At 43.0% G+C, this 23,757-nt stretch overlaps 1 protein-coding gene across 10 annotated transcripts in view; it reads left to right on the forward strand.

Moving 5' to 3' along the window:
- Positions 1 to 221: 221 nt before the first annotated feature.
- The window catches only part of LOC110501519 (MAP7 domain-containing protein 1), a 64,501-nt gene continuing 40,965 nt past the window's right edge, over positions 222 to 23,757 (forward strand). For 9 of the 10 annotated variants that reach the window (XM_036947634.1, XM_036947647.1, XM_036947642.1 and 6 more), the window contains exon 1: positions 222 to 634. In XM_036947634.1, the coding sequence (XP_036803529.1) occupies positions 565 to 634 (70 nt within the window). In that variant the 5' untranslated portion in view covers positions 222 to 564. The remainder of the gene's footprint in view (positions 635 to 23,757) is intronic. The other variant, XM_036947650.1, reaches the window with a different exon arrangement.

The following is a 23,757-nucleotide window of genomic DNA, read 5'->3' on the forward strand; positions in this document are numbered from 1 at the left end:
GAAAGGGGTATACATTTGTATCGTATGTGAATTATTTGATTAAACAATTTTAAACAAGTACATATTAAAATATAAGTAATTACAACATAATAATACAAATATATGTTATTCGTTGTGAATTAGATAATGCGGTATAAAGATTGAAAATAAACGTGCCCCATAACATATTCACACCCCTTCTGGCTATGGAACAGTCCTATCCGGAGGCCAGCATCCGACGGTCCGTAAAATGAGCATACCGTCAGCTGTTGTGTGGGTTTAACTTATTTCCCCATTCTCCTCCCCCTCAATATATTTTTGATCCTAAGCAATTTGTGAACGTTGATGGTATTGCAGCCCAAGTAGTTTCCAACCAAACACATTGTTGCTCTGTGTGTGGCACCGCTTTTATTTTTTTGAAAGAGCGCTACCTACCCGGTGCGTTTCCAGCGTTTTCCATTTGGAAATAGGGGTAGACTGCGCGCGCTGGTGAACAAGTAGAGTGACTCAACCAAGTTTCCCTTCTGTCTGAGGAATGAGTATACATACGGTCGGGAGAGGACGAGCCGAAAAGCGCACGATTGAATGAATAAAATGGAAAGCCAAGACCTCGACACCGATTTGGTGGGAAATGTGTTGCCCGAAGGTACAACATGTAAGTTACCTATTATTTCATTGAAACTCGTTAAAATGTCACGCGCGTTGAAACGTTTGTGGTTCGATCTGTCAGTGCATTCGAGGAGTTTCTTGTGACCTTTCTCACGTATCTCCCGGCAAAAAACTTTGGATCGAATGATCATCGTACCGGTCATTTGCACGGTTGTTGTGCGTGTGAATGTGAAATTGTTACAGATCAAACGAGCTTTATTTCCTCTTATCTGTATCATTGTTAGGCTATGTGTGGAGTAGTCTAATAAGGGTTATTTCCACGCTATAAATGTGTAATAACACGTCGATTATTTGTCTAAATGTTGATTATTAGCCTAGTCAAAAGGAAGGAAGCAGAGTTATACATTCACCACATTCACAAACAATTCATAATAGCATAGACTTGTCCGGATTGACTTCCGTCCCAAAAGCCTCACAGTACAGCCTAGTCTACTGCCACACTGCGAATTCTTTTCTAATCCGTATGACAACAACAACAACAACAACACATGGGAATATGCTTGTTTTAAATCACTGGATTTTCCTCAACAGGTTTCTCAACAAATGTATGACGAGTGTCTCTAACAGCCTGACCCAAACACTGCCCATTCGATCAAAACTGAATTAATAATAAATAATTACAGCGGAGCTTGGTGAGGTAATCTCTGTCCCCTCCCCCTCACATGTTTACATTATGCGGTCACCGGTCTGGCATCCGTTCCGTTTCCCCCTCAACCGGCTTATCACATGAGCACCCATCAACCGGGATAATGAACGGCTTCTGTTCTGTGCCATTTGATCTTGACTAGCCTAGCTCTAATGCAGGGATTCGTGGATCATATATCTTTAATCCAGGTGCCTTTCCATCTGTAAATATATACACTGTGATTTAGCCTACTGAGATCAGATGCCCTTTAATCAGAAGTGCAGAGCCAAAGTGCAGGCAAGTGCCATTTTCATCATCTGGCCAGATTGATTGATTTACTCTTGAAGCGCTATGATTTTCTATGTGCAATTACAATCTGTGACTGTGTTGTCCAGTGTTCAAGGACAAAGTTATCCACTGGATATCATAAGCAGTATGCTGTCATTCTGTCAGTGGGCTTTTGCATAAGAGTGTTTAACAGTGACCAGTCAAAACGGACGTGGCAGGAGTATGAGTGCAGTTGTGCATTCCCTTCAGGCACAAGTTTCGTATACACACACACACGCACACACACACACGCACACACAGACACACGCGCTGCATTGTTCAGGATATGCCTCCTCGACTCGATGGCTTTTCATGTGTCGTCATAATGCATAAGGACTATTATGAAGTATAATTACGAGTGAGTGAAGGACGTTTTGACTGAAGACCAGAGCACAGCCATGGATGTCATTCAGTTAAGGGAGTGTCGGTGGCTATTTAAATGTTCCGCTTTACACAGCCAGATAAGCAGCTCTATTTGAATACATGAAGATAGGTTTATTGGGAAATAGAGGACCGTGCACGTTCTCTCTGAATCAGACATACCTGATAATCAATAGCCTTGTTGGCCAATTACCTCTGTGTGAGTAATAGTACTCCCAGTAATGAATAGGGGTGGCTGGGGGGCGGATAACTAAGGTCCTCAAAACAAATCCTCCCCAGAAGGACGATGGAATTACTCCGATTCTCAGGCAATTCATGAGAGGAGGTGGTTGTGTCATAATGCAGGTGAGGTGATGTTCACTGGTTAGGACTGAGGTTGTCTAAGAGCTAGAGCCATTGCTTTGACCCATTACCCCGCTCTGCTAGTAGGACGGACACACACACACACACACACACACACACACACACACCATGGACAACAATGTCCAACCAAGAGCTTCCTTCCTTCTTCTTGTGGGCTGCTGGATGGGTGGGTTGTTACTTGTTTTGGCTGAGATTCATAAGAATGGGGCTCCACCCTGTTGACCGTGGGAACCCTGACCAGTCTCTGCGGTATCTTTCGAGCAGCTATGTCATTGATAGCCTGGTCCCAGATCTGTTTGTGTGGTCTTGCCAACTCATATGGTCATTGGATGATAATGACAATCGGAGTTGGCTACAGCACACACCAATCTGGTACCGGGCTATGTCATTGAAGGCTGTGTCCAGGAAACGCGCCATCCTCATTATGTGCACTGTAGCCGACAGTATTCTTCTTCTATGATCTCCGCCCCTTGACAACGATCAGAAGCTGTTTCTGAAGCTGTCTGTAAGAATTCATGTGGAGCAGGTTACATGAGCTAAAAATGTACCAAAGCGACGACTCATGCATGCAGCCCTCTCTGACTGACAGGTCCTGTTAAAGATCTTAGTCAATCTTCATCGTCACATTCCTCAAGCATGAAGGGTGACCTATTTGTCAAGCCTTAGTGGAACTCTGTTGTCATGTGAGAACATTTATAGATGGGATTTTCTTCAGTAGGGCACTTAATCAATATTTTAATGCCATCGTTGTTTTATATTGTTCTGTTTGGAGAATTTTTCGATATCTAAGGATTTTGAAGGGGTTATTGGGGCAGTCATTCATTCATACCTTGGAGGACAGACCAGCTTGGTTGCTAACCCAAAGCCAGACATGTTTTTCTGTGTCCTCCCTTCGGAAGAATCAGGGAGTTACCCATTCAGGTTGGAACAGTGTGCCTCTGAAGTGCATTGTTTATGCTTGCTAACGCTACTACGTTCTACTAGCGTAGAATAACGTTGATAGGATCCACTCATTGGTGTGAACTGTGAATCAGAGGCCCTTGCAGTGGGGCTGCTGTACTAGTCTCTTTAGTCCGGTCCAGGCATTGTGGAATTCTGCCTCCGTCAGGACTTTTGAAGAACATCTTCTAATCCTTATTTTCTTTAGGGACTGTGTCCCAAATGACACCCCATTTCCTATGTAGTGCACTATAGGGCTCTGGTCAAAAGTAGGGTACTATACAGGGAATATTTGGGACGCAGCCTAGATTTGCATTCAGGCACTCGCCCCTCTGAGCTCTCCTTCTCTCTGCACCGCCAGTCCGCCACTCGTTCCATGCCCTTCGAGTCGGCAACCATTTGGTCTTTCTCTCTAATCTGTTCAGTTGTTAACCTGCAAATCTGAGGCAGGCTGACTGGAATCAAGAGCTTTCTTTCTCTTTCGAGGCTAGCTATACCATTGCTAGTGCACTCTAACCATCACACACACACAAATGCACACGAACGCACTCACGTGTACTCACTCACGTGTACGCACGAACACGTACACACACACACTCACACACACACACACACCCACACACACAGAGTATGCCCTACCCATCAGAGAGGGATATAAAAATAACACTTGTCTGAAATGGTTACTGTAGACGTCACAGACAGTACAGGATATATCATATAGAATTCAGGCCTTCTGAATAACTTGTCAGGTACCTCTGAGGAGCAAAGTGAAGAGAAGCCATCTTGACGTTTGAACTCTGGAGGCAGATCATGTCAATATAGATGTGTTTCGTACTGGCATATTTACTGTAAATGTCAAGTGTGTAACTGCACAGCTAATGGTAACTGCCTTTAAACGAATTGAGGGTCGGCCATTGTATCACAGTTTAGGCTTACTTTAAATCTTGACAACGTGTGTAATATTGGGTAATATTGGGCCACTTGCTGATGCACCAGGTACTGCAGTGACGCCTCTTGCACTGAGATGCAGTGTCTTAGACCACTGCGCCACTCAGGAGCCCCCCGAATTGGAAAGTTGACACTCTTTCCAGGCTCAGCAATTTCAGAATGAGCGTGAGAAAGACGGAAATTGAGGTTCGTGGACTGGAGACAAATGCCGTCTAAGATTTGGCAGATTTGTCAAATTTCAGGTTCACGTGTAAGAAAAGTCCACATGTGAAAACCTCACTTTCACATGTGGAATCGCATGTTCACAAATATAACAAATCAAACTTGCAATTCCACATGTGAAAGTGATGTTTTCATGTGAAAGTTTTTCACATATGAAGCTGCAAGTTAGATTTTTACACGTTATTGGTTTTTCACATGTGTACTTGCAATTCCACATGAGAAAGTGAAAATCCAATTTGCAGTTTCACATGTAAGAAAACTCCAATGTTTGTAAACAAAGTAAATGTAAACAAACACGGTATAGTATAGCAAGGAAATACTTTTTAAATGCGAGAGCAAATTAATTGTAAATGGATGCACAACCAAATAAAATGCCTCCCTCTTCCGTGCAATTGTACTTATCTTTGGTTATGTTACCCTGGCCTTTGCTTTCCCTGTTTTGGAACATTCCTTCCAGCAACATAGCATCCAGGCCTTCTGCTTCTGAAGCTAAACAGGGTTGGTTCTGGTCAGCCCTGAACCAGAGACCAGATGTAGCTTAAAGGGGTGAAAATGTGAAAAATAAATGTGTGGGGGGGAAAAAATCCACAAAAATGTAAATGTGAAACGTCACACGTTTTTTCTCTCCACCTGATTAAAAAAAAAAAAATTATAAGGGTGATCACAAATGTAAACATTGCTGTCGTATAGAGATGTAGCCTAAGATTGGTCTTCTGTCAGATTTCATATATGGGGTAATATTTGTGAGGATGGGATCATCTTACTGATCATCTTGAGCTTCTAACAATGTCATTGTTGGATCAACTTGTTTTGCATAACTTTCTTCAGAAAATACTTTATTTCAACTGGACATACGGACATTACCATACACTTTCCCTCCACAGTTGTCAGTGTGTGGTTGAGACAATGTAGGCTGTACATCCTACTATAGCCTAGTGGTTGCAGTGTTCCTTCGCTTCATCAACATCAAAGCTGGCCTTGAAAAGGCGGGTTGCTGCTGCTGTGTGTGTCGATGAGCTTCCAGCTAGCACAGAAATAATTCATCCTCTCGGAAGATTTCAATTTGCTCGCAGAGTGAGATTTCAAAAGGGGGCCCATTTTCTAGCGCTTGATTTGAGGGACGACGGGAGAGATGGCGAGCAAATAGAAAGTCTTGTTCTAATTCATAATTTCACTCCTCTGTTTTATAATCTATTTGATGTATTACCGGTTACAGTGCAGAAGGAAGACCCACCAGAAGGATGACGGCTTTATATCCAGTATAATTCAGTTAATTCCATATGTATGGTTCTTCTACCCAAGATTATGTTGCCAATCAAACGCCCCGCTTCCCAACATATTAATCCGGTTGACTTTTTGGGAAGAATTAAAAAGCATTTGCATGGTTAAAAGGATTAGGCAAATCCTAAATCCTCTATAGAATTTGGAAATAAAAATCAGCAGAATAAGGAGAAGGCTTTACTTTGCTATCCTATTTAAGAGGTATGGCTCGTTGCTCGAATGCTGACGGAATGGGTTACCCTTCTAAGTTTGTAGTATAGGAACGGGAGTTTTCCAAACCACTCAAACTAACCAGGGAAATCTCTGGGCCCTAGTAATGCTGGTATGTTGTTGGTGCAGGAGGGAGGAGGATTTAGAAGGATAGAGGGTTATTAAGTTGTCCTCCTCTCCCACGTGTTCAAAAAGTCCATGCTCAACATATTGCACAGCCGAGGTGGGTTTTGAATGAGGACCAGAGAGAAAGAAGAAAAGAGAGGGAGAGGCCACAGAGTGACAGACGTCATGCCAGATTCGTAGTGTTTGGAGTCAGGTCTTTAAACAACAGGCAAGTCTATGTCGCTAGAGAGGCTAATGTTGACAATGTTTGGGTGGCATTTCTCTCTTTCTTCCGGTGCAGGGGCCTTGTTTGTGTGTGTGCGTGCTAGTGGGCATGTGCGTGTGCTTATGTGTATGTTTTCAGCAGGGTGTTTCTCCCTCATAGGAAGAGTATTAGTGAGGGTGAAGAAGAGGTAAAGACGAGCCAAAGAGATGGGGAGAAGAGGTAAAGAGATGAAGGAGAGCTCAGTGAAAATATATCTTCCCCAGGGCTAAACTTCCGAATCCCCACACATAGAGATAGCATCATGTCAGCTATGGTCCCCTCTACAGCACCCAGCTGGTGGAATTCTGCCTCAGACACGCTCAAAAGGTAAACAAAAACATAAATGTTTAGACAGAAAACGGGGGAAATAGTTACCTTCCAACCTTTTATGCTCAGGAATTTGCTGCCAGAACTATAACCAGTCATTGTTTATGTTACTTAGGGAGCAAGATCATTGCTTTTAAAATGAATGTGATCGTTTTTGTCGCCCATGCTTATGATGTTAATTTGGTCTCTTAATTAAGCACTTAAGTTGTATGCATATCCATGCTCATTCACAGCTCCATTAAATATGTTATTAGTCACGCTTTCAACGGGGCTTGGTAGTTGCGGTAGCCTCTTCGATCTCTCTGGTCTTCCCCACATAATATTAGCCTTCTGAAATAGGAGACCATTGATGTTTCAGATGGTTCCAGACCTATAAATTCCTTTATGTGGACCTGTAACTCCAAAGCTCCAGGTATAGTGATTAAAGGCTAATAGCAGATGACAACGAAGTGCTTTGAAGTAAGTTGAGTGGCTGAGTTAAATGTAACATATAATCTAATACCAACAGCTAATTTATGGCAGAGTGGTTCCCTATAAAGTAATGGTCATTGCTGTATACACCCAGGTTTGTAAATGGAGATCGTCTGAAGAGCTCACCCATTCATGAATTTGTCATCCAAAACATTGGACAAACACTGTAGTAGGGTCTCAACAGAGTGCTACACAGGAATTTCAAACCAAAAGGACACAGAGAGGAAGTGACCAAATACCAGAGCCACATGCTGTCTAATAGCTGACCGCCTGACCCCTCACTCTCAAAACACGAGGGGCCCTGAAACGCACACGTCAGCTATTTACAAACCTTCCTCTTTTTTATTCTCTCTTCCCACCCCCTCATTCTCTCTATCTTTCTTTCTCTCTGTCACTCCTCTGTAACTTCAGAATAACTCTGAGCCCGTGGCGTGGTGCCGTGCCCTAATTATATCACCAAACAGCTGTACCCCACTTCCCGGACTAGGTCGTTGCTGAATGTGAAGGGCTATGGTAGGAAACTAGCTCTGAACTCCATAGCTGCTTCCTATCCTGCCATTTCCACTCCTCTCAAAATAGCCCAGACAGGCTGCTTTATGCTCTCTTGGTCTTCTTAAAGTCCCAGTCACCAGACCCATCAGCTAACATTAGAGCCAGGCCCCGTTCAATTAAAGGAATTGGTACTGTTTTTATAGGCCACCTCAATGTGTTCTCACCTCTGCACAGATCAGAAAGATCACTTGATGGTGGTGGCCATCTTGTCAGAAATATCTTGAACCAAATGTTGTGGTAGTCATTTATTGGTTAATGAAGCACTTTGAACTCAACCTCTGACTGTCCACCAAGTGTCCTGTTGTATTATTGATCCACAGGTTCATAGTCCTGAACCTTGGCTCCATGGAAGATAGTTGCCAAGCTTGTCATTGCAGTAAACTGTCCTAAAATAGTCACGAGTTTCACTAGCCTTCCATGTTGTGGATGATGGAGGATGTACACCAGGGCTATTCAACCATAATCTTACAGGGGCCAGATTTGAAAATGTTTTTTTTTTTTTACAAGGGGGACAGATATTTTCTACATGAGATTACTCTTCCTAAAACCGGTATAACAAACTATGCACAATTATAATCTTATAAAGCACTTTTATTCAAATTAAATGATGCTAAAAGTTAATTTTAAGTGCTTTAAGATTAGCCTTATTCAGTGCATCAAATTGTTTAAATAACGGAACACATTTGTACTTATAACACAGTTAACCTGCATCACATTAAATCATTTCTACTTTCCTGTCCGTTTTACAAACATAGCTTCATCTTTTGTTTTCGTTTACACATAGTAAACATTTTATGAATGGCATATCTCAGTTGACCAGCATCATGTTCTGTTCTGTTTTCTATTTCTTTATCATTTCGTTCTTTTCTTTGTCTAGATGTTGTTGTTTTTTTACATATAGAAACCTTTTATGCATGGCACATCTCAGTTGACTAGCTTTTGCGGAGAAGTCTCTCGACCTCCGCATCAGTAGAGAACTGGTCTCTATAACGAACAGTACAACCTCGGTGGGGACTTAACTTTGCAACGACATTTGAAGAGTTTATCTTTCAGTTTATCTAAAAACTCAGACGTCATAGGAGTGATCTGTACTGATGATGACCGAATGTAGTTGCGCAGTGTAGAGAATTTGAGATTTTTTTTTTTGGGGGGGGGGGCTCAAATCTAAGGAGAAAATACAATAATGCATGTCAATCATGTCAATGACTGTTTTATCCCTCTCCTGTAGTCTCAAATGAAGTGCATTCAATTGATTTGAAGATGTCACAAAAAACAACAGCATCTCATTCAAACCCATCATCAAGCATTTTCGCTAGATATGTGTTGGCGTTCTTGTGGCGGCAATCACGGTGAAAATAAACTTATCTCCTCCTGAAGTTCACATGGGCTGCTCTCTTGACACCATTGTTACCCTTGCTTAGCCACCGAGCGTCATTGCATAAAAGTAGATCATGATGCTCAGCAGACTAAGCAAAAAGCAATGTTGCAAGCTAGATGTTGATTGCATAAAGTTTATGATAGCCAAAACTGAGTCCATGGTGTTTTTTTAAATCACCACTGAGTTAAGCGCAAAGAACGCTCTGGTGTATCAGGCAGTGTAATGATCTCATCTGTTATGTGTTTTTTTTCGTGATATTTGTAAATCATTTTGTACATAATGTTTCTGCAACCGTATCTTACGGAAGAAAAGAGCTTCCGGATATCAGGACAGCGATCACTCACCTCAGATTAGACAAAGATTCAACAACAACAACAACAAGCAGGACTCACACGATATTCTCCAAACACCCCACAGGGCAGACATCCCAATTATTCGCAAAAGGAAGCGACGCAGAGGACGAAGAGCCGGATGCCTCGTCCGGATCCGCAGAAGGCAATTAGGAAAGCTGCCGTTACCGTCTATTACTCGCCAACGTGCAATCATCATTGGGCAATAAACTAGACGAGTTACGGTCACGAATATCTTACCAATGGGACATTAAAAAGTGTAATATCCTATGCTTCACGGAATCGTGGCTGAATGACGACATGGATATTCAGCTAGCGGGATGCACGTTGCACCGGCAGGATAGAGCAGCACACTCCGGTAAGACGACGGGGGGCGGTCTGTGCATATTTGTAAACAACAGCTGGTGCACGAAATCTAAGGAAGACTCTAGATTTTGCTCGCCTGAAGTAGAGTATGTTGTGATAAATTGCAGGCCACACTACTTGCCTAGAGAGTTCTCAGCTATACTTTTCATGGCTGTTTATTAACCACCACAGACAGATGCTGGCACTAAGACAGCACTCAGTCAGCTGTATAAGGAAATAAGCAAACAGGAAACCACTCACCCAGAGGTGGCGCTCCTAGTGGCCGGAGACTTTAATGCAGGAAAACTTAAATCCGTTCTACCAAATCTCTATCAACATGTTAAATGTAGAACCAGAGGGAAAACAATTCTAGATCACCTGTACTCCACACACAGAGACTCATACAAAGCTCTCCCTCGCCCTCCATTTGGTAAATACGACCACAACTCTATCCTCCTGATTCCTGCTGACAAGCAACAATTAAAGCAGGAAGCACCAGTGACTCGGTCTATAAAAAAAATTGTCAGATGAAGCAAATGCTAAACTACAGGATTGATTTGCTATCACAGACTGGAACATGTTCCGGGATTCTTCCGATGACATTGCGGAATACAACACATCTGTCACTGGCTTTATCAATAAGTGCATTGAGGACGTCGTCCCCACAGTGACTGTACGTACATACCCCAACCAGAAGCCATGGATTACAGGCAACATTCGCAGTGCGCTAAAGGGTAGAGCTGCCGCTTTCAAGGTGCGGGACTCTAACCCGGAAGCTTACAAGAAATCCCGCTATGCCCTGTGACAAACCATCAAACAGGCAAGCGTCAATACAGGGCTAAGATTTAATCATACACATCCGATGCTTGTCGGATGTGGCAGGGCTTGCAAACTATTACAGACTACAAAGGGAAGCACAGCCGCGAGCTGCCCAGTGACACGAGCCTACCAGACGAACTAAATCACTTCTATGCTCGCTTCGAGGCAAGCAACACTGAGGCATGTATGAGAGCATCAGCTGTTCCAGACGACTGTGTGATCACGGTCTCCGTAGCCGACGTAAGACCTTTAAACAGGTCAACATACACAAGGCTGTGGGGCCAGACGGATTACCAGGACTTGTGCTTCGGGAATGTGCTGACCAACTGGCAGGTGTCCTTACTGGCATTTTCAACATGTCCCTGATTGAGTCTGTAATACCAACATGCTTCAAGCAGACCACCATAGTCCCTGTGCCCAAGAACACAAAGGCAACCTGCCTAAATAACTACAGACCCGTAGCACTCACGTCCGTAGCCATGCGGTGCTTTGAAAGGCTGGTAATGGCTCACATAAACACCATTATCCCAGAAACCCTAGACCCCTAGATGATGCAATCTCTATTGCACTCCACACTGCCCTTTCCCACCTGGACAAAAGGAACACCTATGTGAGAATGCTGTTCATTGACTACAGCTCAGCGTTTAACACCATAGTCCCCTCAAAGGTCATCACCAAGCTAAGGAACCTGGGACTAAACACCTCCCTCTGCAACTGGATCCTGGACTTCCTGACAGGCCACCCCCAGGTGGTAAGGGTAGGTAGCAACACATCTGCCACACTGATCCTCAACACTGGAGCTCCCCAGGGGTGCGTGCTCAGTCCCCTCCGATACTCCCTGTTCACCCACCACTGCATGGCCAGGCACGACTCCAACACCATCATTAAGTTTGCTGACGACACAACAGTGGTAGGCCTGATTAGAGGTTGACCGATTAATCGGAATGGCCAATTAATTAGGGCCGATTTCAAGATTTCATAACAAACGGGAATCGGTATTTTTGGGCGCCGATTTGCCGACTTAAAAAAATATATATATATATTTTTTCATATACCTTTATTTAACTAGGCAAGTCAGTTAAGAACACATTCTTATTTTCAATGACGGCCTAAGAACGGTGGGTTAACTGCCTTGTTCAGGGACAGAACGACAGATTTTCATCTTGTCCGCTCGCGGGATCCAATCTTGCAACCTTACAGTTAACTAGTCCAACGCAATAACGACCTGCCTCTCTCTCGTTGCACTCCACAAGGAGCCTGCCTGTTACGCGAATGCAGTATGCCAAGGTAAGTTGCTAGCTAGCATTAAACTTATCTTAGAAAAAACAATCAATCATAATCACTAGTTAACTACACATGGTTGATGATATTACTAGATATTATCTAGCGTGTCCTGCGTTGCATATAATCTGACTGAGCATACAAGCATCTGACTGAGCTGTGGTAGGCAGAAGCAGGAGCACAAACATTCATTCAAACAGCACTTTCCTGCGTTTTGCCAGCAGCTCTTCGTTGTGCGTCAAGCATTGCGATGTTTATGACTTCAAGCCTATCAACTCCCGAGATGAGTCTGGTGTAACCGAAGTGAAATGGCTGGCTAGTTAGCACACACTAACTAGAGGGACGGAAGCTATACTGTTACACTGGCAATACTAAAGTGCCTATAAGAACATCCAATAGTCAAAGGTTAATGAAATAGAAATGGTATAGAGGGAAATAGTCCTATAATTCCTATAATAACTGCAACCTAAAACGTCTTACCTGGGAATATTGAAGACTCATGTTAGAAGGAACCACCAGCTTTCATATGTTCTCATGTTCTGAGCAAGGAACTGAAACGTTAGCTTTCTTACATAGCACATATTGCACTTTTACTTTCTTCTCCAACACTTTGTTTTTGCAATATTTAAACCAAATTGAACATATTTCATTATTTATTTGAGGCTAAATAGATTTTTTTGATGTATTATATTAAGTTAAAATAAGTGTTCATTCAGTATTGTTGTAATTGTCATTATTACAAATTATAATAAAAAATCAATTGTCCGATTAATCTGTATCGGCGTTTTTGGTCCTCCAATAATCGGTATCGGCATTGAAAAATCATAATCGGTCGACCTCTAGGCCTGATCACATACAACGACGAGACAGCGCATATGGGAGGAGGTCAGAGACCTGGCCGGGTGGTGCCAGAATAACAACCTATCCCCCAACGTAACCAAGACTAAGGAGATGATTGTGGACTACAGGAAATGGAGCACCGAGCATGTCCCCATTCTCATCGACGGGGCTGTAGTGGAGCAGGTTGAGAGCTTCAAATTCCAACTAGATTGGTCCAAACACACCAAGACATTTGTGAAGAGGGCACGACAAAGCCTATTCCCCCTCAGGAAACTAAAAAGATTTGGCATGGGTCCTGAGATCCTCAAAAGGTTCTACAGCTGCAACATCGAGAGCATCCTGACCGGTTGCATCACTGCCTGGTACGGCAATTGCTCGGCCTCCAACCGCAAGGCACTTCAGAGGGTAGTGCGTACGGACCAGTACATCACTGGGGCAAAGCTTCCTGCCATCCAGGACCTCTACACCAGGCGGTGTCAGAGGAAGGCCCTAAAAAATTGTCAAAGACCCCAGCCACCCCAGTCATAGACTGTTCTCTCTACTACCGCATGGCAAGCGGTACAGGAGTGCCAAGTCTAGGACCAAAAGGCTTCTCAACAGTTTTTACCCCCAAGCCATAAGACTCCTGAACAGGTAACCAAATGGTTACCCGGACTATTTGCATTGTGTGCCCCACCAACCCCTCTTTTACGCTGCTGCTACTCTCTGTTTATCTTATATGCATAGTCACTTTAACTATACATTCATATACATACTACCTAAATTGGCCTGACCAACCAGTGCTCCCACACATTGGCTAACTGGGCTATCTGCATTGTGTCCCACCACCCGCCAACCCCTCTTTGCACGTTTCTGCTACTCTCTGTTCATCATATATGCATAGTCACTTTAACGAACCTATATGTACATACTACCTCAATAAGCCTGACTAACAGGTGTCTGTATATAGCCCTGCTACTCTTTTTTCAAATGTTTTTTTACTGTTGTTTTAATTTATTTACGTACCTACACACACACACACACACACACACATATTTTTTTCTTTTTTCGCACCATTGGTTAGAGCCTGTAAGTAAGCATTTCACTGTAAGGTCTACTACACCTGTTGTATTTGGCGCACGTGACAAATAAACTTTAATTTGATTTGTTGTGATGAACCAGCTATGAGAAGCTAACCACTACAAGGATTAGCCACAATAGTGCACTTTGTGGTTAGCCTTCAAAATAAAAGTATGGCATAATTCTACTATTTGTATTCATTTGCATCAATGTCAATGACATACTTTTATTTTGAAGGCAAACCACAAATTCCACTTTTGTGCCTAATCCTTATTGTGGCTAGCTTCACAACACATAACCTGGTCCGGTCAAGCGTCACTAGCCAGATGAAGCTAGCTGGCTGCTTATAACATTAGCTTTGGGCAACAGGGTTAAGTAGCTGGCTAGCTATTTATTTTCATGAACTGAAGTTCAATTTCAATTGGCGAACAGCAAGTGGCAACCTAGCTAATACTTACTCACAAGGGATCCTAAATCATTGCTAAGAATAATGAAAATGACTGCAAGCTAAAGCTACCTACCCCAGAAGTTGTGGTCGAACAAATGATGCTTTATTACCAACGCGGTATTGTAAACACTTCGTTCGTGGACGGTTTTTGCTTGTTTGCTGATTTTCTTGTACAGCTTTGACAGTGCTACTGTATCTTTTTTGACACGCAAAGACCCAAACGGCGTTCCATAGTATGTATGTCGTGAACTAATAGCAGTGAAGCTATTGCTGTGCAACTCCGGAAGGGAAACATTTGAAAAATTGCGCACTTGGTAGTGTTAACCGGTGCTCGACCAGTCGGCGAAATGACAGAGAACGGTTGATTTTCAAGGGCAATGAATTCCAATATCTTGGCTTTAATGGATTTCCCCTTTGAGCTGTCTCGCTGAAATGTTCTTACTCTTTCAAATGACTGCTGGACTTGTTGACTCCTCGATACACACAGCAGATATTGTGGGCTAGTTTGGGAATGCTGTGTTGCACGTATATCGCAACGTGGCGTCATTACGTCATGTACCTTCGTTATATAGCCAGCTTTGACTTCGGTTTTGCACATCGGGCGTTAAACTAGGCATCGGCCGATACCGATGTTGGCATTTTTAGCTATTATCGCCCAATTTAATATTTTTTTAATTTCACCTTTATTTAACCAGGTAGGCCATATTCCGATATGTTCACCGATATATCGTGCATCACTACTCCTTTTGGCACTAAACCTCACATTTTTGCTGGTCATTTTGAAGAAACCTTTTTGGTTCCAAGTAGAACCCTTTTGGCTCCAGTTAGAACCCTTTTGAGTTCCATGTAAAACCCTTTCCACAGAGAGTTCTAATTGAAACATAAATGGTTTCTACCTGGAACCAAAAAGGGTTCTCCTATTGGGACAGCTAAATAACCCTTTTTGGAACCCTTTTTTTCTAAGAGTCTAGGCCTTGAGAGATTACACATTACTCTTATGGTCTGTTGTGTTCTTGTAGAAGCTATAATTAGAGCTCTTGTCATTATGCAGAGAATCTCTGAACGGTTGGGTGGGACCTTAAAAACCCAAATACTATACAGTAACAAACAAGGACTTTGGGACTCTCCTTAATTGTATGTTTGTGTTGAGACTGTTCACATGATTACTGCTGGAACCTGATGTTGTTTGCCTGAAGTAATGGCCCTGAAAATGACTATGTTTGACAAAACAACCTCCGTCATCCTCCCACCTACAGTACCTCACGCAGGAACACACGCAGTCCCAGACATCCCTATCTCCAGAAACCGTCAACAAAGTCATAATGACACAAAATGACACCAATAGTGGTGCCTGGTTTTCATCAATGTATGATCTAGCTACATTATATGCAAGCTTTTGGAATTTGGCGTTGTAGGTCGGTTTTCCACAGAGAAACAGTTTGAACCAACTCTTCTGTTCATCTCTCTGTCTGCTGGCTCCAAATCACTGCTGAGTTAGAAACCTAACCCTCTGGGAGAGTATAGGAATTTTGGCTGTGTCACTCGTTAGTGATGTACAGAGAGAAGAGGAATAGCAGATAGCAGAGATGTTCAATGTGGTTTTGTCATGACTAACCAGCCATCCAGGCACAGCTGTGTTTTGTAATGGGCATCTGGCCAACAACAAGGTCATGCGATTGAAGTCTCTCTATTGTAAGCATGACTGTTTAAACTGTATCTGATTATCGGATGTAAACCCCCTCTATCTACTCTTCTAGGGCTGTGTTGGTCTTGGGATGTGATGTTACGGTAATTTCACGATTGCATTGCACTTTGTTACTGTTTTTTTTCTTTTCTTTCCATTTTCATTTATTTTTCGTATTGTTTTTGATGTGTCCAGCCAGTCACTACTCACTTCCTAGAACAGTGAAGTTGTCAATGAAATCCCTGCTATTCAGATACATATCGAGGACTGTTTTACAAATGCTCCATTAAATATTGATTGTTCAATTAAGGGGACTTTGGCACAATCAGTTGAGTTTGTTTGTAGAGGGTTTGTACACATCGAAACCTACATCCACACCATTTACAGCTACTCTAACAGTTACTCCTCCTTGTTAATGCCCCGTCCTGCCGCCGTGTAAACACATTGTGACAGGGGTGTATTTAGTGCCATGAGGCCACCTCACATAGACCAGTGGAGGATTAGACTGGGCTGCTGCTCCCAACCCCCAAGGGGGAGGTGGAGCAAGTTGGTCGGTATGTCGGATAGAGTGCTCAGTTATGAATGGATGGCAGCCAAGCTGCATGGCCCAGATATCCAGTTGAGGGTGGCTTGTGTGTGAAGGTTCTATCACTCCCTATTACTGCTGGGTGTCTCAACCAATCAAATACTGGTGTGTGTTTGTGCGTCTGCTGGGCATTTCATCACCACGATGGCTTTGAAAAGGCTGACAGCGCTTGGGAGGAAAGCGGCTAGCAAAATGCCAGGCATTGTTCCATATCCAGGCCAGGTGACAGTAGAAAAGTCGTGGCAGAGACCCTAACAGAGACATGACTATTAATAGGCACATTTTTATGCTATGAGAAACCGCCTGTAACGATGTGCGCTGAGAGTTGGGAAGCGAGTTCAGGGACTGAGAGTTTTAATAAATAAACGTAACATAATACAAAACACGAACAAAGCACAGACATGACACAGAAACAGAAACAATGACGCCTGGGGAAGGAACCAAATGGAGTGACAATAGGGCAGATAATCAGGGAAGTGATGGAGTCCAGGTGAGTCTAATGACGCGCAGATGCGCGTAACCATGGTGACAGGTGTGCGCCATAACGAGCAGACTAGTGACCTAGAGGCCGGAGAGGGAGCACACGTTAAAAGTTGTTTTCGGCCCCAAATCAGAATTATGTTGCTTAACTAGGCCATAAATTGCCATTTCTAGATGTTGGATGCCCAATAATGTTTCAACCTCAGTTTAGTTACATTGTAAACCCTGCACACATCTCTTCTCTCATTTGTTGTATGTATAATAATGCTCACAAGCAAGCAATTATATTTTGTGGAGTTAAAAAGTAACCCGCAATGTTGTGTTGATTGTGCTAATGCGGAGTGAAACTGTGTAAACGTGAATTAGTGATATATCTGTTTTATCTATTTCTCTCTCACGCCCGTTGTCGCTTGAACTCTAGGAACTTGAAAACAAAGTACAAATACACTCATTTCACAGGCTGGCAAGCCCGATAGTTGGAACTTTTAAACCCCGGCATGAGTACGCACACACCCGCACGAGCACGCACGCGCACGCACGCACACACACAAATACACACAGTGAGAGCCTTTTGGCGCAGAATTGGTGGTTGTTGTTTACACTGCGCTTCCAGTGTGTCTGGGGCCCCACCATAGCCCCTTACATCACCCCATTAGGGGTGAGAGTGTGAGGGCCGAGAGAGGAGCGAGGGGGGTGACGGTGAGGTAATTCATTAGTTCCCTGTCCTGCTCAAATGAGATGCAGACCTATTCTCTTTCGGCCTCCCGAGTTCCTCTTTACTCTTTTTCGGAGCAGCCCTTTTCCCTTTCCACTCTCTGATTTCACAGCTCGGGACCCGATGCTATTTCCTAGCCTGTTGTTTGCCTCATTTCCATTTTTGCAAGAGAACCATACAGAGTTCCCACCCTGTTTACTCAGTGCTCTTTTTCTGGCAAGTTCCGTTTGAAGTCTATTTTTATGATTGGGCTTCCAAGTCCACATATCACTAGCCACTATTACCAGTGGTTGTCTCGCTGTGCTCGGTCCTTTTTTGCCTGGTTTGGCAGGAGACGGGAAGAGAGATGTGCGTGAGAGAGCAATACTTGGATCTATGAATATTTCATTCCCTCCCTGTCCTATATTTCCATCATGTCCTGGGCCATGCCAGTGCCAATGATAATACCCAGGATTTTATGTTTGGGTGCAGATGAGTGACTCACTGTGTTTGTAAGTGATCTAATTGGTTGATGTCCTGGGACCAGGATCTACATGGGTTTTACCCATGTGCTTTTCTGTGGATAGTGGGAATCCAAGCCTGGTCTGATATCTGTTTTCTTGCTAAATCCTATGGTCATTGTTTGGCTTGACAATGACCATATGAGTTGGCAAGGCACTAAAGACGTCACAAACAGATCTGGGACCAGGCTAGGGGATTTCTTAGTTTCACATTCCCATTGCCTTAGTTGATGGTTTGCTTCCAAAGACAAAATCCCTTCTCAGGTGTAATTGAGTAATATTTAGTCATACTTTGGCGTTTGAGTCATATGTTTGCGTTGTGGATGAGACAACCTCATCGCTCTTTGTTCCTCAATGCATGTATGATGACACCGCCTCACAGCGGTTTGAGTTTGAAGAACAGGTAGCCAACAGAAAGGGGTGTGGTACGCACACACACAAACCCAAGTCCGAATTCCCCACTTTTTACGACTGCCAGGGTATCAGGCAACCAGACTGGCACAGCACATTTAGGCAGTTACTTAAGGCCTGAGTGAACAGTGTGGAGATATGAAATACCTTACATTCTAATGGGATCAACTTCTCAAGGACACAATGATAACATGTTTTTTTGGTTTGATGGCATTTACAGCTTTCATATGTATTTTGGGCTTTGAAAATAGAAGCATGCATAAATGTTTTTTGTATTTTTTGATTTTCAGGCTGCCAAATTTTTCTGATAATACAAATAGATTTTCATTTTTTGTCAGGCCGTGGGGCTTTTTGTGTAATTTTTAATCAAAGATATCACATCAGTCATTTTTATGTAAAGTGCTTTGATTTGAGACATTTATTTGGTATGACTCACCAGACCCCAGGAAGTGAGTTGATTACGAAAAAAGCAGTGGTTTCTCCTCTGAGAAATTGAATTACTGACATTTTCAGTTGCAATGTTGCCATTTGCACGTATGTCAGTGGCCTCATCACCTACTATATGCAGCTGTATTTCAGACCATGATATGGAAAGCCACTTAGAAAAGCTAGAGCAGTGAAATTACAGTTTACCTCTAGACCTGGAAAAGATGCAGTGCAGCAAAGCCCTGACGTCCTCAGCCTCTTTAAACAGACCATATCGCTGTATTCTGATACCAGAGGCGGCGCTCCTAGTGGCCAGTGATTTTAATGCAGATGAACTGAAATCTGTCTTACCTAATTTTTACCAGCATGTCACCTGTGCAACTAGAGACAAAAAAACTCTAGATCACCTTTACTCCACACATAGAAACGCATACAAAGCTCTCCCTCACCCTCCATTTGGCAAGTCTGATCATAACTCTATCAGTGACCGTACGTACATATCCCAATCAGAAGCCATGTATTACAGGTAACATCAGCACTGATTTAAGCGCTACAGCTGCCACTTTCATGGAGCGGGACGCTATTCCGAGCTCTTATAAGAAATCCGACCTCCGATGAGCCATCAAACAGTCAAAATGTCAGTACGGGACTAAGATCTAATCCTACTACACTGGCTCTAACGCCCATCGGATGTTGCAGGGCTTGCAAACTATCACGGAATATAAAGGGAAACCCAGCTGCGAGATGCTCAGTGAAGCGAGCCTACCAGATGAGCTAAATTCCTTCTATGCTCTCTTCGAGGCAAGCAACACTGAACCATGCATGAGAACACCAGCTGTTCTGGACGACTGTGTGATCTCACTCTCCATAGCCGATGTGAGTAAAACCTTATAAAAAGTTAACATTCACAAGGCAGTTGGGCCAGACGCGTACTTAGGGCATGCGCTGACCAGCTGTCATTCAGCCTTTTAGCAGCAGCCAATGTGTGGTGTTCAATATTGGCCTACATTACTTAAGACTTAAAAACAAAAATTTGCAGGGCTTGACATTAACCTGTTTATCCACTTGTCCTTCAGATTTGTTGTTGTGTTGTTTGATGCAAAAAAAATGTACAAAATAAAATGCATTATTATTCCCATACCATTATTACAGAGAAACAGACAAATTATGCTACCCTTTGCCTAATGGCTACTTAGCTTATTCAAGCCTGTCTTAAATTACTACACTGCCCCTTTAAGACAAAAAAAGCTCTTTACCTGACTCACTTTTAAAAGATGTCTAGAAATGTACACATTTTGGGCTCTTGTAGAAGGCAATCACTCCCCTATTGCTGACTGCAAAGTATCTATAACTGGGCTAATAACTCACTAACTAGCCAAGGATATGAACACAATGTGCACACGTGGCTAAATGCAGCTTTCACTTTGATCACAAAACAAGCTCATCTACTTACGACCACTCATGCTGTAAACATAGTCCAGTTCAAAGTAGCACAGCAACAGGTTGCCTCACTGCCTGATGGCGGCCGCGGTGCAAATGAGTATAGTCCAAAAATCTGCATTCCACGTCCAACATGTTTTCACCCGCGATCGTTTTCAAAGTAGCCCAATTTTCAGAGAAAATCTCAGACATGGCAACTCTGCCACTATGCCCAACAAACCCATCACCCCTTCCCACTACTTTGGCCCTAACAGATCCAACACCTGGCCGTCGGCCTGGGAGGATGGAACCCCTTCTCTTAAAACCCCCTGTAGTTCTGTGCTAAAATCTCTGACACCCAAAACCTTCTCTGCTGCTGCTACCACCAATCAATCTTCTGAGATTCCTGTACTATTTGTGCAGTACAATTAATGACCATAGCAATAAGCGAAAGAAATCCTACCTTACTAAAAATCCATCCTCTCTTAGCAATGGCAGCGCAATTGAGGAGTTTCACCATTTCTAAATAGTTAACTTGGTGCGATTTCCTATGAGTTAAGGAAGGATCACATACTTCCATCCAGTTCATCAGGAGGTATTAGCCAATTAATTATGCTTGTGTCATGAGCAAACATAACTGCAGGCGACAGTAAATCGGCAACTATATAACTGTTTAAACAATTCACTCAAGGTGGCAGTATGCTCCCTTTCAGTTTGTTTACCAATTCATAGAAGTATTAGAAGACTACTTCAAAATGGAGATGGCCTCAATGGCTCTGCCCATGCTCTCACAGATGCCAGAATGGGACAGATACGACTAAGATTTTTATAACTAACCAAAGATAGACCACAGCATGCCTTTTCCAATGGGAACAAGTGAATCATAGTGGGCAGAACAAGCAATGAGGTGGGCAGAGCCAAGCACGATCTAGTGAGATCCTATTGACATGTTCTAGCGTGCATGTGCATATTTCCGTTAGGGAATACCTACTCTATGAAGTGCCCGTGTGCAATAACTCAAATTCGCATTTGCATTCCTTCTTTGCACTCCTTTACACTTTGGCAAAGTGTAAAGTCCACATATCTTTGTCTACTCTGTTCATAACGGATTCTAATTTTGGTAACAGAAAACTTTATTGAGATCTCACTACCATCCGTTGAAATATATGTCTCATCTCTGGATACGACTTTTAGTCGTCTAGCTCTAGGCCTTATCATTGGGGTTTTTACAGAAATATTTGGCAATCGACTAGGAATTCTTTGGAGATCGCGATCGACCAGTTGGTGACCACTGCTCTAGAAAGTTGAGTGAAGTTCAATCTCGTGCGTCCCTCTGTGGCCTGATATTTCTTCTGCACGGCAGTCCCTGGGAGGCAGTCTCGGGGCTACTGTGAGGGGCTATTGTTTGTGTAATACAAATCAAATCAAATGTTATTTGTCACATGCAAATATAACAGGTGTAGACTTTACAGTGAAATGCTTACTTACAAGCCCTTAACCAAAAGTGCAGTTTAAAGAAAAAAATACATATTAAGAAAGTATTTACTAAATAAACTTATGTTAAAAAATAGAAAAAAAGAAAAGAAATTACAAATAATTAAAGAGCAACAATAAAATAAATTAACTGGACAGTGTACAGGACCAGTATGCCTCAGATTCCTGAAGCTGGTCTGTCCCACTTTCTGGGCCCCGACCTGGACTGCTCAAACCTCTGCTTTTCACTGTTTGTCTCTATATACCCACAGCAGACCTGGGCTCAAATACTATTTGAAAGCATTTCAAATACTTTATCCGTGTTTTATTCAGCTTGTCTGGTACAATGGGACCATTAGAATAGTCACGACAGTGCAAACGCTACCCATCTTGCACTCCAGGCAAGCTGAAGTAAATTCTCAAAGTATTTGAAAAATGTCAAATAGTATGTGAACCCAGGTTAGATAGAAAGTAGCGACCCTCTTCAACATGGAAATATGCAGTGTCATAGTGTTCATTATTTAGATTGATTCTAGTGGCACTTCTCAAGGTCTGTGCAAGGCAGCATTTAGAGTGGTAGGGACACTCCAAGAAGCCTAAAAACACATTAAGTCGGTGTGTGTGTGTGCATGTGTAAATGCGCACTGTATTTGGTCTCTTCAAAATGTAGAAAGAGAGAGTTCCAGTTTATTCTGTGAGTAATAATGTGACTGAATGATTGTGAAACAGTTATTTCTAAGACATTTGGCACTTGAATATACACACAGCTGGACAGCAGTGTCTACATCATAGCATGCCTATTGCATTCACTTCTTGAATTAAGTTGTTTTTAGCCGTTTTTACACTCAGAAGACTTGGGTCACTGACGCCAGAAGGTAGTATTTGAATGGTTATTCGACAGTAAGTCAAGTAATGGTTATGTTGGAATTCATTGAGTACATCGGCGCAAATATCAGATTTGCATTTTGAAAACCACAGTGTGTTAAATTGCAGCTAGCGTGTTAACATTTTGTTGCTGTGCTGTGCTGTGCCCCAATCCTGTCAGGGTAACTGGCATGGGGTTACCAGGCTTGTTGCTCAGTACCCGTATTCATAAAGCATCTCAAAGTAGGAGTGCTGATCTAGGATCAGCTCCTGTTTGTCCATGTCATCTTACTCATTATCGTATTAATGTCCAAACTGGTCCTAGAACAGCACTCCTAGTACGGGCACAGATGACTAAATGTCACTAACATAGAATATTATTCAGTGAGACAAATATAGTGTCTATTCTCTTGGTCTTTGTATCAGCAATCCCTTCTCTGTTGTCCGAAAGTGCAGGGCTGCAGGCAGCCAGAATATCACATCCATAATGACCCTCGTTTCTCTCCACTGCACCAAAACACCATGGAATATTAATCAGCCAAACCTCCCCTAGCCTGCAGCACAACACAAAACAACACCTCTTCTCATTTCCTCTAACTCTTACGCTTAGTAGTATACGGTTTAATTTGTATTCAGCATACACAATGTGCCTCCAGACTGGGCTTTCTTGCAAATTTATATCATAGACACTACACTGTATATATCATGCAGATTATCAGAGCGGTCGCACTCAGCACTGCTACCCATTGTGTTCTTTATGACCATAGTCCTCAGGTGTTAATGAGTATGCTATGATATGCTTCCTCAGAGTACAGCACCATAGTGCCCTCAAAGCTCATCACTAAGCTAAGGACCCTGGGACTAAACACCTCCCTCTGCAACTGGATCCTGGACTTCCTGATGGGCCGCCCCCAGGTGGTAACGACACATCTGCCACACTGATCCTCAACACGGGGCTCCTCAGGCGTGTGTCCCCTCCTGTACTCCCTGTTCACTCTTGACTGCACGTCCAGGC

The sequence above is a fragment of the Oncorhynchus mykiss genome, chromosome 2, assembly GCF_013265735.2.
Source record: "Oncorhynchus mykiss isolate Arlee chromosome 2, USDA_OmykA_1.1, whole genome shotgun sequence".
Lineage (NCBI taxonomy): Eukaryota > Metazoa > Chordata > Actinopteri > Salmoniformes > Salmonidae > Oncorhynchus > Oncorhynchus mykiss.